General features: G+C 46.9%; 1 protein-coding gene across 1 annotated transcript in view; it reads left to right on the forward strand.

Annotated features, from left to right (window-relative positions):
• RBBP4 (RB binding protein 4, chromatin remodeling factor) overlaps window positions 1–14,113 on the forward strand; it is a 40,305-nt gene that overhangs the window by 16,785 nt on the left and 9,407 nt on the right. The window contains exon 7 of the mRNA XM_075336169.1: window positions 4,074–4,200. Within this exon, the coding sequence (XP_075192284.1) occupies window positions 4,074–4,200 (127 nt within the window). The remainder of the gene's footprint in view (window positions 1–4,073; window positions 4,201–14,113) is intronic.

A 14,113-nucleotide genomic window follows, 5' to 3' on the forward strand; every position in this document is an offset into this window, starting at 1 on the left:
CTGGACTGGAAACCCGGCGATGGCAGCATGCATGGGGGTCACGATCCCCTCCTGATCGCCGACTGTTAAAATGCGTCTGCTCTGCACAAAGCCCAGCAAGCACCGACGTATACTTAGTCGGTGGTCCTGAAGCGGTTAATACTTAAAAACTCAATGTGCATTTAAGTATTTGTCACATACCTTACAAACTATCTTTCTCTGACTCCTCATTGGGGGACACAGGACCATAGGAACCTTGGGACCGATCTCCCAATACCATCAACGGGCAGGAACGTGGAGTGTTGCCTCCACGTACCCCCTCCTGCGACGCTGGATCCTGGGCTGCCTTTTACTGGACGACGGGTCCCACAGACACCGATTTTCCAGAGCCCAGGGCAGAGGCACAATTCCTCAGCCCCTCTTTGCAGGCTCTGAGTTGATACATTGCACCTGTGTGGCCGGACAGAGCAGGCTGACTCTATTTCCACTCTGCTATTTCCACTTCCATTTGGAAATAGCAGAGTCAGCCTGCTGTGTCCACTGCCTGGACTGAGGCAGTGTTAGGCTATGTGCACACGTTGCTTCGGAGTACCTGCAGTTTATTCTGCACGTTTTCCTTCCCTTGGTTTTTGACCAAATGGCTTTTGACAATTTTTTAGCGCTAAAAACGCATGCGTTTTTACCGCGTTTTTAGTGCGTTTTTACTGCTTTTTACCTGCGTTTTCACCTGCGTTTCTGCAGATGCGTTTTTGAGATCAAGACACTGAGAAATAAAGTTGAATTAGTCAAAAAGAATGAAAAAAGAGAAAAAAAAGTATAAAATTAACTTTTAATAAAATTATATGGGAAATTATCAATTTTAATGTAATAATAGTGGTTATGCACATTTTAACAGAAAAATAGCTAAAGTTTATTATTTTTTTACATTTAAATTTTCGGTTATGTGTGTGTAAAGGAACATTAGAACCCATTAATTTTTGGCCAGAAAAGCATGCGTTTTTGGAGCCAAAAACGCAGTTGAAAAGCAGGTAAAAAGCATGAAAAACGCAGGAATTGTGATTTTGGTTGCTTTTTGCCATTTCTCATTGACTCCAATGTTAAGGAAACGCTGCAGAAATGGCAAAAACTGACATGCTGCTTCTTTTTCAGCATGGTTTTTGACCACAAATATGCAAATTAAACGCTGCAGAAAAAAAAGCAAAGTGCAGACAGGATTTCTGCTTTTCCCATAGACTTTGCTGGAAATCAAAAAACGCATGCGTTTTTGCCCAAAAACGCTGCTGCCAAAAACGCTGCAGAAACGCGGTAAAAAACGCAACGTGCGAACATAGCCTTAAGGTGAGATCCCCCCTGACTGGTTTCCCAGACAAAGGGAGAAAGACTGAGCAGGGAAGGCTCCCAGGACTGCTGAATTTACAGTCTTTATTCCCACCATAGCTGCTTGCTGGCTGGAGGAGGGGAAAGTCCCTTGCTGATTGCAGGGAATCCTGCAGAGATAATCTAACAGTGGCGGGGGGAGGGCTCCCAGGGCTCATAAACTCGGTGTTTATTCCCTCTAGCTGCGTGCTGGCTGGAGGAGGGGGGAGTCCCTTGCTGATTACAGGGACTCCTGCAGAGATAATCTACTGGTAGCTGTGTGCTGTCTGGAGGGAGGGGGAGACACACTGCCACAGAGGCTCCTTTTTCGCCGTTTTTTTACTGCCGACAGCAGGGGGGGCACACTGATTTCTTCTTGGTGCTCTTTTGGCGCTAAGCCCCGCCCCCCGCGGGCCGCGATAAGCCCCCCCTGAAAACGCGCAAAGATCTCCCCGTTGATGGTATTGGGAGATCGGTCCCAAGGTTCCTATGGTCCTGTGTCCCCCAATGATGGCTAAGAGAAAACAATTTTACGGTGAGTACACAAAAATCCGTTTTTTTATTCTATAATTCATACTGCTGATGAGCAAAAATAATCCCAAATTCATATGTGGGCAGTTGGACATTATCTCAAAAAGTAGAGCACTCCAAAAAAAATGAGTGATGTATTCTGATTCAGAGGACTGACTAATACATAAAATCAAGCCTCATATCTGATTTGTTCCACAGGGTAATCTACTGCTGATTTAAACATTGATTTTTATCAAAACTACTCTAGACAGCTCAATAAGTGACACATCGCTGGAATCAGGGTCTCTATCTACATTATGCTGACTTCAGATTAGGTGGCAGAAACCTGGTGACTGATTCTGTTAAATGATCAGTTGCTTGCAGGTTCAATTCCATAAGGGAACTAAAAAATAAACAAGTATAAAGTTTTAAAAATATAAAAAAGTTTAAATCGCCCACCCTCACATTCTATTTATATAATGTGTTTGTTTGCTTTATCAAGTTGTCTATATAAATTGTCTGATATATCATAATATTAAAACCATGCGTTAAATGCCACTCGGGAGAAGTAAAAAATTCACTGTCGCCACCAAAAAACATTGTGTAGTCAAAAATTGTTTGAGTGATCAGGTTTGCGCACAAAGTCCTTACATAGTTTCATCAACGGGAAAATAAACTGATAGGTCTCAGGAAATGGTGTCAAACAAATTGGTATTTTGTTTGGGGTTTGTTTTTGTTTTTTTTCCCTTATACTACTAAAACTTGATAAAACCAATACATGTTTGGCATAGCCATAGTCCTACTGACCTGCAGATTTATGTTGCCAGGTTATTTTTTTTTTTTCTTCTGCACTATGAATGCCATAAGCGATTTTCCCTACCATTGCAATGCACTTCAAATTTCTTTCTTCAGTACATAATGTAGTAAAGAGAGATCATTGCAAAAGCAAGCCTTCATATGGCTAAGTGGATGCCAATATAAGTTCTGTCCCTTAGAAGAATGGTAGGAAAGTAAAGCCCAGCCATGGAAAATAATTCCTTCATGAATGGACAAATACATTAAAATTCTTCATATTCGGTTTTAGCGACGCATACACTTCAGACTATGGACTCTTGATATGGAGGGGGGGAATTCTACATAATCTAAAATTTACCAGGAGTTGGACTAAGTTTCATACTGTAACTTCCTCTTCCTAACCTGTAATGTAAATGTCTCAAACTTGCCTTGTATCTATTAACCTTTTCCTATCCTGAGTCCCCCCGGGGGGGGGGGCATTCAAAATCCATTACACTCCTTTGTCCCCTGGCAGAGGACATCAATATTTCAAACGCATTTTACTGTCCTAAGTCCCTTTTCTAAGCATAGTAGGCAGGACTTCGCATAGTGATATTTTCAGCAGCCAATGGTTGCATCTTTTTTTTTTTTTTTTTTTTTTTTTTTGACAACCTTTGACCCAACCCAGTTTCGTTTCCTTTCGGTTTTACAAGTGAAAATGGCTACGAGATCTCGAAACGAAAGTGCGTGATTCCGGACGAAGTAAGGCAGCGTGTAATCGATACTAGTGAAAGTAGTAATAGAGCTATTCGGACAATGGAAGTGAAGTTGTAGAGTCGGAACTGAGTGATGTTGAAAGCGTTTTTTCTACCGATGTCAGCGACGAAGATGACGAGGGTATGGAGGTCGACGCCGATGGGTGGCAACGAATGTCGTCTTCTGCCAATGGGTTTAAGCATATTCAGTTTTCACTACCGAACGCTGGAATAAATATAACTGATAACGACCTAGAATAGGTTTTCAATGGGCGAAACAGGAAATTGTATTGGATAGGAAAAGGTTAATGCATGGTTGCCTTAGGGTGAATCCAGCGTGCTGCTGCCTCTTAACTTTCTAATGCTAACCTAGCTTGATTCCTTTCCTACTTGTCCTTTACTAATGTAGTCCCTGTGTGATCATCTCTCCTAACACTGATGCTGCCTGTGTGTGATCTCTCAACCTCCTCTTTCCACCTTAATCTGTCTGTGTAGGAGTGGAACCTACACGTCTTCTGTGTTTTGGACCTACCTCTGATTTTGGCTTAGAAATACTGATGCAAAATACTGCCATGTAAAAGTAGCCTTGCTTTTTCCTGGTAGGTCCCACAATGGAATATGAACCTGTTTAATAAGTTTTGTAGTTGTTTATCCTTTACCCATTTGTTTTTTTTTCTTTCTGTTTTTCGTCTATCGAAGATGGGACACTCGATCAAACAATACCTCCAAACCTAGCCATTCTGTGGATGCTCACACAGCTGAGGTCAACTGCCTCTCGTTCAACCCCTACAGTGAGTTCATCTTGGCTACTGGGTCTGCAGACAAGGTAATATATTCTTGTCTGGAGCACATAATCATTGTTTTTCATACAGTAATACTTAGTAAAGAATGTATAGTGTATATTATGGAGTGGGGGAAAAAGTGCAACCACAGCTTTAATATGTTAATGTTTTGCAGTATTTGCTGTTTTCTACACCTTAACCCCTTCAGCCCCCGGGCACTTTCCGTTTTTGCGTTTTTGTTTTTTGCTCCCCTTCTTCCGAGAGGCGTAACTTTTTTATTTTTCCATCAATCTTGCCATATGAGGGCATGTTTTTTGCGGGACGAGTTGTACTTTTAAATTAAACCATAAGTTTTACCATATAGTGTACTGGAAAACGGCAAAAAAATTCCAAGTGCGGAAAAATTGCAAAAAAAGTGGGATTGTACAATAGTTTTTGGGATATTTTATTCACCGTGTTCACTATATGGTAAAACTGATGTGTGGGTATGATGCCTCAGGTCGGTGCGAGTTTGTAGACACCAAACATGTATAGGTTTACTTGTATCTAAGGGGTTAAAAAAAATTCACAAGCTTGTCCAAAAAACGTGGCGCACGTTTTGCGCCATTTTCCAAAACCTGTAGCGTTCTCATTTTTCAGGATCTGAGGCTCAGTGATGGCTTATTTTTTGCGTCTCGACCTGACGTTCTTAACGGTACCATTTTTGCACAGATGCTACGTTTTGATCGCCTGTTATTGCATTTTGCGCAAAATCTGCGGCGACCAAAAAACGTAATTTTGGCGTTTGGAATTTTTTTTGCCGCTACGCCGTTTACTGATCAGACTCATTGATTTTATATTTTGATAGATCGGGCATTTCTGAACGTGGCGATACCAAATATGTGTGTATTTTTTATTTTTTTAACCCTTTAATTTTCAATGGGGTGAAAGGGGGGTGATTTGAACTTTTAGGTTTTTTTATTTTTTTTTAATTTTTTAAAACTTTTTTTTTTACTTTTTTTTTTATTTTACTAGTCCCCCTAGGGGGCTATAGCGATCAGCAATCCGATCGCCCTGCACTATCTGAAGATCTCAGCTACAGAGCTGAGAACTCCAGATTTGCTGCTTCACTTTCAATGCCGGCTGTATTCCGGCATTGAGAGGAAGTGACTCATGTTAGCTACAGGCGTCATCACATGACCCTGTGCTACCATGGCAACCGCCGAAAGTCACGTGATCATGTCACGTGACTTCCGGTGGGGGCGGGGTAAGTCACTGTCATGGCGGCGCCCATATACATATCGCTGCCAAGACTTTGGCAGCGAAATGTAAGGGGTTAATGGCCGCGGGTGGAAGCGATTCCACCCGCGGCTAGCAGGCACACATCAGCTGTTAACAGCTGATATGTGCGCGTCTCGCCGCCGCCTGCCGGCGGCAAGGGGCGGGGCTTACCGGCACACGATCCATGACGTATCTAGTACGTCATGGGTCGTTAAGGGGTTAATACTTTTTTTTTTTTTTTTTTTTTTTGCAATGAACCGAAATCAATCCATGTGGACAGTGCCAATTCAAATTTTAAAAATGGTGTAGAATTTAAAGGGTTATTTCAATCTCAAGGATCCTATCCAGATAAGTAGTAGGTATAATAACAAGTGCCTCCAATTAGAAATGTAGTATAGTTCTTCTGAGTCACGGTCTCTTACTGTCACGGGTGAACAGGGAAACCTATACTGGCCCTAAGGCTGGGGCCCTTGTGCTCATCCTAACACCCAGAGGTACCCTTGAAGGTAGGGAGTTCTGGGCCCCCAACCTAGGCTTTGTCTCCTGTCCTTGTCCCTGATGGTAAGACCAAACCCCCCCCCCCACCCTTATACAACCCACTACCCGGGGACAAGAACAGAACAACCCTACCAACAAAGACAAGACAGGGGTGACAACAACTCGAACGTTCGGCAGCCACACACAAAAGGGGTCACTAAAAGTGCTCAAGGGGGAACAACCTGAAAGCGGGGGGGAAAGGACAACAGACTACTTGGGAACATCCATACTGTACAACCAGCACACCTAGAAATGCTGCAGCAAGCACCAATGCTGCAGCCCACAAAGCAAGTCTCAGAGAGAGGGTTAATTGAGCTCCTTTCTCCTTATGGCCAAGATTCCAAATAAATGAAAATAACCCGCACCCTCTGGAAGTAGAGGGTATTTATAGAATATGGGCGTAGCCCCAACCGGGAACACCTGACCAGGAGTCAGGAGCTGCTGGAAGGTAGACTGACATTAACCCTCTCCTTCCCAAAGGAAAGGGAATCCATTTCATTAACAGTCTCACAAGATAGTGAGTCTCTGACAGAACCTGTCACAAGTCTGCAGCAGAGAAAACCTCATGTGCAGGGCATTGCAGGACCTTTGTTGCTAGTGGTCCTGACCATGGACACCTAAGGTCCTGCAATTGCCTGAACATGATATAAGCGACATAGTGAACCAGAAGAATTCTACTACATTTCTAATTGGAGGCATTTGTTTTTTGTTGCCCCTTTTTTAAATTGTAAATTTGCTTACAAAGGGTTAGACATTGAGAAATGCATAGTGTTAGTCATATGTTCTACCTTTTTTACCTTCTCTGCTTCAATGCGCATGCGCTGTCCTAAAAAAAATCACCTGTTACTCATGTGCTTGCCATGGTTTTTGGTCTTCGTTTACTGGCTATTGTGTTGACATCTTGACTAGCATGCACGTGCCTAAGGCTGGAACTGCAGGAGAAAGTCAGCACGGGATCTATGGGGGGCAGCAGCTATAACTTATTTTAACCCAGGGCAGGCGCATAGAAGACAAATTTCAGCAAAAGGACATAATATTCAAAAACCACATAGAGGATAAAGTTATAGCCAGAAAAAACCCTTTAACAATGTTGTTTTGGATATTTACTTTGGACATTCTACAAGCAGTTTTACCCATAAATGTGTACAGCTTTAATTTCATTTAATTCTCGAAATTCAAGGGGTCCTAAGTTTTTTATCAGCAGAAGAGTGACTAGAAAACGAGTAAACCTGCTGCCATATACTGTATTTTTCGGACTGTAAGACACTCACCCCCCTTCCCCAAAATGTTGGGGGAAAGTGGGGGGTGCGCCTTATAGTCTGTGGCTGCGGGGAATGAGGGTGCTGCGGTGGAGCGGGTCATCCGCGGCACAAGCAGGCTGTAGCAGCCTGCCTTGACCACGTGGGCCTGCTCATTTAATATGCACCCCCATCCTTCCGCCCATGATCCCTCAGCGCTGAAGCCGGCGCTGACAGGTGGGTGGGGGAGGCGCGCATAATTAACAGCCGCCTGCATGATCACCCCTGGCAGCTACAGCCTGGAGTGATCATGTACGGCTGTATTAACTGCACCCCGTGCATCATCAGCGCGGGGTGCAGTAAATCAGTATACTCACCCGTCACCGTTGTCTGCAGCATCACAATCTCCTCATTTCTGCTGGCCAGCTGATCTGTGTAGAGATGTCATCGCTGTGCGCACTGCTAGTCTCCACACTGGTCAGCTGACAGGCAGACAGGAGGACGAGCGATGCTGCAGACAACGGTGATGGGTCCACACTCCAGCGGCGCTTCTGCTGGCACTGACAGGAGGAGAAGTGATGCTGCATGGAGCGAGGAAAGATGAGTATAAACTTTTTTTTTTTTTTTTTTTTTGGGTGCCACAGGATACAGGCCATTTAGCAGGATGGGGGTATATAGCAGGATGGATGGGGGCATATAGCAGGATAAGGGCATATACCAGGATGGCGCTATGTAGTAGGATGGGGGATATACCACGATGGCGGTATATAGCAGGATGGCAATATATACCAGGATGGCGGTATATAGCAGGATGGGAATATATACCACGATGGGAATATATTCCAGGATGAGGGACATATATACAAGGCAGGAGGATCATTACCAGGATGGGGTACCTTTAGTTAGAGAATTTGGGGACATTACCCCCATAAGTGTCAGCAGCAGATCCTCGCCCCATAAGTGTCATGACCACATTTTTTTCCTTAAATTTTATTTTCCTCCTCTAAAACCAGGGTGCGTCTTATGGTCCGAAAAACTCTGTCCCCACCACTGACTGGCAGCTTTATGCGTGTGTACACAGAAAGCTGCCAATCAGTGGTGTGGGCGGGGTTATACAGAGCTCAGTATTCAGAGAGCTCGTAGCTTTGCAGCAGATAAATGTGATTTTATAAAATATGCAGCAAACAGCCCAGTGAACTGATCTCCGTAAATATGCTTAGATTTACTGTTTAGTGGCAAAATGGCTTAAGGGTAATATTGTTAAAAAAGACAGGTTTTAATTTTTTATTTATTTTTTTTGTTAAATGAAATCTGTTAAACTTTAAGAATCTAGTGGTAGTATGGGATAGATTAGAGTGAAATATGTCCAACAATACCTATTTAATCACCCTTCAGTGCTGTTACACAGAAGTTAGTCTATTATGCAAATTTAGTGTGCGTGGTACTTTCTTCCTCAGTTTCACACCATCGGGGCTGCTCTTGCTGCTTGATTGTCAGGGGAGACAATTGCTTTTCTGCACTTATTGCATCAGTTCTCCTCTATCAAAGGTCAGAGCCTGCAGAGATGAGCTACAAGGTGCCGAAGACCACGAGTGCAATTGCAAAGCTAATTGCTTGTATTATACCTACTACATATTGGGTTAGGATCTTGGAGATGGGAATACCCCTTTTAAAGTCTGCCTCTTTCTCTCTGTACATGTGCATTTCCTGAAAGAACAGGAAGTTAATCTAAAATACCAGAACGACAATCATTTAAAGGAAATGGGTCATTTTCTGATAACACATCTAATCACTTACTGAAATGACTGCTCCTTCATTGGATACTGTACACAAATTAAAAGGAATGTCCTGTGGAGAAAGTGTAATTGTATGTAACAAATGTACTTGTGTAAAAATATGGTTGTTGGAGCAAATTGAAGATTTCCAGTGGCTTGCTATGTTAAGACCCAGGAGGTTATAATCTCCTCCTGGCACTTGGAGGGAACCTGTCAGGTCTCCTGTTCCCTCCAACCCAACAGCTTTCATACCTGTATGCCCAAAGTCCCTCCCTAACCTGCCCTGTATAATGTTATTCACTAATATGATAATTTTTTTTTTTTCTTTTTCCAAAAACCTTGCTTTCCCTAAGCTAATTAATGCCTGTGACTAGTCACAGGGGTTTTAGTTCCCTAGGCCTAGAAATAGGGCTATGTTATCATGCCCCTGTGGACGTGATAACATGATTTCCACTAGCTGTCATCATCGCTAGCTCCTGGAAATCTCGTGCATACGTGTGGCCTCATCACTGCACCTCAGAAGCAGGGTGAACACTTCCCGGCCTCCAATAGGAGCTCTACACATGACCGGAGGTTCAGAAGACAGCTCATACACGTCTCCTGAACTTCCCGGTCATGCACAGTGTGCCTAATGAATGAAGCCGGGAAGCGCACACCCACCTTCAAAGGCACACTGATAGTGCCAGAATGAGCCCCATGCATGTGAGATTTTCAGGAGCTGGTGGAAATCATGTTATCAGACCTACAGTGGTGTGTTGACATGGAAAAAGGGCCAACTAATCTGGGCAACTAAAGCCCCTGCGACAAGTCAAAGGCCTAATTGGCATAGAGAAAGCAAGGTTTATAAGAATTGTTTTGTTTTCTTCAGCGCTCTATTGGGAGACCCAGACGATTGGGGTATAGCTACTGCCCTCCGGAGGCCACACAAAGCACTACACTAAAAAGTGCAAGGCCCCTCCCCTTCTGGCTATACCCCCCCGTGGTATCACGGGTTCTCCAGTTTTCAAGCTTTGTGCGAAGGAGGTCAGACATCCACGCATGGCTCCACAGATTTTAGTCAGCAGTAGCTGCTGACTTTCGGATGGAAGAAAAGAGGGCCCATATAGGGCCCCCAGCATGCTCCCTTCTCACCCGTGGATGGTGTTGTAAGGTTGAGGTACCTATTGCTGGTACAGGGGCTGGAGCCCCACATGCTGTTTTCCTTCCACATCCCCTTGTACGGCTCTGTGGAAGTGGGATCCTGCCGGCCTCTAAGCTCTGACGCCGGGCTCCATCCACAGACCCATAGCACCTGATGGATACGGAGCAGGAGTACAATCAGGGACATGGCCCTGCATCATACAGGTACTCTGTGTCCCCGGCAGGCACAGACACACTCCGGGCTGGCTGGGTGTTGTAGTGCGCCGGGGACCGTAACGTTGGAGTTAGTGTTCCTACAGTTTACTGGGGGACTTTGTGTTGTGGGAACGCAGCGCCGACCCCCACTGGACCGGCGGCGCTGCTGTGACTTGTAGTGCGCCGGGGACACGCCGACCGCGCTTTTACGGCGGCGGCGTTTATAAATCCAGTCCCCGGCTTTTGCGGCCTAGCTCCGCTTCGTTCCCGCCCCCACCCTGTCAATCAGGGTAGGGGAGAGACGCTGTTTCGCAGCAGAGACGAGGGCTGGAGCCTGATTTACATGCTCCAGCCCTCTCACTAGGCACAGAGGGAAGCAGGCTTCCCGCTCTTAGTCAGGAACGCCCAGGGCCCGCCCCCCCTCCTCTCCCAGGACGCCGGCAGCCATTACATGCAGTCTGGCTAGAGGAAGGACGCAAGGCTCTGGGAGACCTGGACTAGGGGGCTTTTGGAGACCACACACCCGCTCTTAAGCGGGCGGTAAGCGGCATTTCAGCTGGCCCCTCTAGTGCCTCAGTGTGCATTGGTGTACTGTGTCACCAGATATATATATATATATATATATTTATTTATTTCTTGCACTGTGAGGTCGCTTCCTGGCTGGATACCCCAGATCGCTCTGAGGAGGCAGCAACATGTCATCCACAAAACGCAAGGCTGCCAAGGCTAGGGCTGTGTACACTGCGTGTGCTGCATGTGGGGCTGCTCTACCAGCAGGTTCCAAAGACCCCCATTGTGTGCAATGCTCAGATCCGGTGCTGCTTCGCCAGCCGGAGTCCGGAGGGGTAGTGACCCAGGCTGAGACGCTTGTAAGTCCTGCCCCGGTGTCAGGGACAGACTTTGCAGTTTTTGCTGATGGAATGTCTGTGACTATGGCAAAAATCCTTGAAACTTTGCAATCCATGACTGGGGCTCAGTCTATGGACACGGCGAGGTCTCTGTCCTCTAATCCCCCTCAGTTGGAATTAATCCAGACTGCAAGGGGGTCCCCGGCTTCCCAGGCTGAGTATTATGACTCAGATGATAGCCCCAGCCACCCTAAGCGAGCTCGCTGGGAAAGACCCTCAACGTCATCACACTGCTCAGGGTCTCAGCGCAATCAGTCGCCCTGTGATGCGTCTGAAGAGAGTGATCAGGAGTCTTATCCTGGAACCCCTCTCAATCTGGATACCCCGGATGGGGACGCCATGGTAAACGAGCTTATCTCAGCCATCAATAGACTGTTGGATATTTCTCCCCCAGCTCCTTCTGCAGAGGAGGCAGCTGCAGAGCAGGAGAAGTTTCGTTTCCTCTATCCCAAGCGTAAATTGAGTGCTTTCTTGGATCACTCTGACTTCAGAGAGTCAATCCAGAAACACGACGCTCATCCAGAAAGGCGTTTCTCTAAACGTTCTAAGGATACACGTTTTCCTTTCCCCCCTGATGTGGTCAAGCGCTGGACCCAGTGTCCAAAAGTAGACCCCCCGATTTCCAAACTTGCAGCTAGATCCATAGTTGCAGTGGAGGATGGCGCTTCACTTAAGGATGCCAATGACAGACAGATGGACCTTTGGTTAAAATCTGTCTATGAAGCTATCGGCGCGTCGTTTGCTCCAGCATTCGCAGCCGTATGGGCACTCCAAGCTATTTCAGCTGGTTTAGCAAAAGTGGATGCTATCATACATCCAGCGGTGCCGCAAGTGGCGTCCCTTACCTCGCAGATGTCTGCGTTTGCGTCTTACGCTATCAATGCGGTCCTAGAATCTACCAGCCGCACCTCAATGGCGTCCGCCAATTCGGTAGTTTTGCGCAGAGCCTTGTGGTTAAAGGACTGGAAAGCAGATGCTGGTTCCAAAAAATGTTTAACCAGCTTGCCTTTATCTAGAGATAGACTGTTTGGCGAGCCATTGGCTGACATCATTAAACAGTCCAAGGGTAAAGACTCTTCCTTACCCCAGCCCAGATCAAGCAAACCTCAGCAGAAAAAATGGCAGCAGAGGTTTCAGTCCTTTCGAGGTTCGGGCAAGACACAATTCTCCTCGTCCAAAGGGACGCAGAGGACGCAAAGAGTCTCAGATTCCTGGCGGGCTCACGCACGCCCCAAGAAAGCAAATGGAGGAACCGCTTCCAAAGCGGCTACCTCATGACTTCCAGCCCCCCCCCTCCGCATCTCCGGTCGGGGGCAGGCTCTCCCGCTTTTCCGACATTTGGATGTCACAGGTCAAAGACCGGTGGGTGACAAACATTTTGTCTCGCGGGTACAGAATCGAGTTCAGTTCTCGTCCTCCAGCTCGGTTCTTCAGAACCTCCCCACATCCAGACCGAACAGATGCCCTGCTGCAGGCGGTGGACTCCCTAAGAGCGGAAGGAGTAGTGGTTCCTGTACCGCCTCAGGAACAAGGGCGAGGGTTTTACTCAAATCTCTTTGTGGTTCCAAAAAAGGACGGCTTGTTCCGTCCTGTTCTGGATCTAAAGCTGCTCAACAAACATGTGCACGCCAGACGGTTCCGGATGGAAACCCTCCGCTCTGTCGTTGCCTCAATGTCTCAAGGAGACTTCCTTGCCTCAATAGACATCAAAGATGCTTATCTCCACGTGCCAATTGCTACAGAACATCAACGTTTTCTACGTTTTGTGATAGGAAACGACCATCTTCAGTTCGTAGCTCTGCCATTCGGTCTGGCGACAGCCCCCCGGGTCTTCACCAAAGTCATGGCGGCGGTGGTAGCAGTCTTGCACTCTCAGGGACACTCGGTGATCCCTTACCTAGACGATCTACTTGTCAAGGCACCCTCTCAAGAGGCATGCCAACTCAGTCTACATGCTACGCTGGAGACTCTACAGACGTTCGGATGGATCATCAACTTTCCAAAGTCGAATCTGTCACCGTCACAGTCGCTAACGTATCTTGGCATGGAGTTTCATACTCGAGCAGCGAGAGTGAAGCTTCCGCTGAACAAGCAGCGGTCCCTACAGACAGGGGTGCAATCCCTCCTTCAAGGCCAGTCGCACCCCTTTCGGCGCCTCATGCACTTCCTCGGGAAGATGGTGGCAGCCATGGAAGCAGTTCCCTTTGCGCAGTTTCATCTGCGCCCACTTCAATGGGACATTCTCCGCCAATGGGACGGGAAGTCAACGTCCCTGGACAGGAAAGTCTCTCTTTCCCAGACGGCCAAGGACTCTCTACAATGGTGGCTCCTTCCCACCTCATTGTCTCAGGGAAGATCCTCCCTGCCCCCATCCTGGGCAGTGGTCACGACAGATGCGAGTCTGTCAGGGTGGGGAGCAGTGTTTCTCCACCACAGGGCCCAGGGGACGTGGACTCCGCAGGAGTCCACCCTTCAGATCAATGTTCTGGAAATCAGGGCAGTGTATCTTGCCCTACTGGCCTTCCAACAGTGGCTGGAAGGAAAGCAGATCCGAATCCAGTCGGACAACTCCACAGCGGTGGCATACATCAACCACCAAGGAGGGACGCGCAGTCGGCAAGCGTTCCAAGAAGTCCGGCGCATTCTAATGTGGGTGGAGGACACAGCATCCACCATATCCGCGGTTCACATCCCAGGCGTAGAAAATTGGGAAGCAGACTTCCTCAGTCGCCAGGGCATGGACGCAGGGGAGTGGTCCCTTCACCCGGACGTGTTTCAGGAAATCTGTCGCCGATGGGGAGTGCCGGACGTCGACCTAATGGCGTCCCGGCACAACAACAAGGTCCCGGCATTCATGGCGAGGTCGCGCGATCAAAGAGCTCTGGCGGCAGACGCATTAGTTCA

Source organism: Anomaloglossus baeobatrachus, chromosome 2 (assembly GCF_048569485.1).
Source record: "Anomaloglossus baeobatrachus isolate aAnoBae1 chromosome 2, aAnoBae1.hap1, whole genome shotgun sequence".
In the NCBI taxonomy this organism is placed as follows: Eukaryota; Metazoa; Chordata; class Amphibia; order Anura; family Aromobatidae; genus Anomaloglossus; species Anomaloglossus baeobatrachus.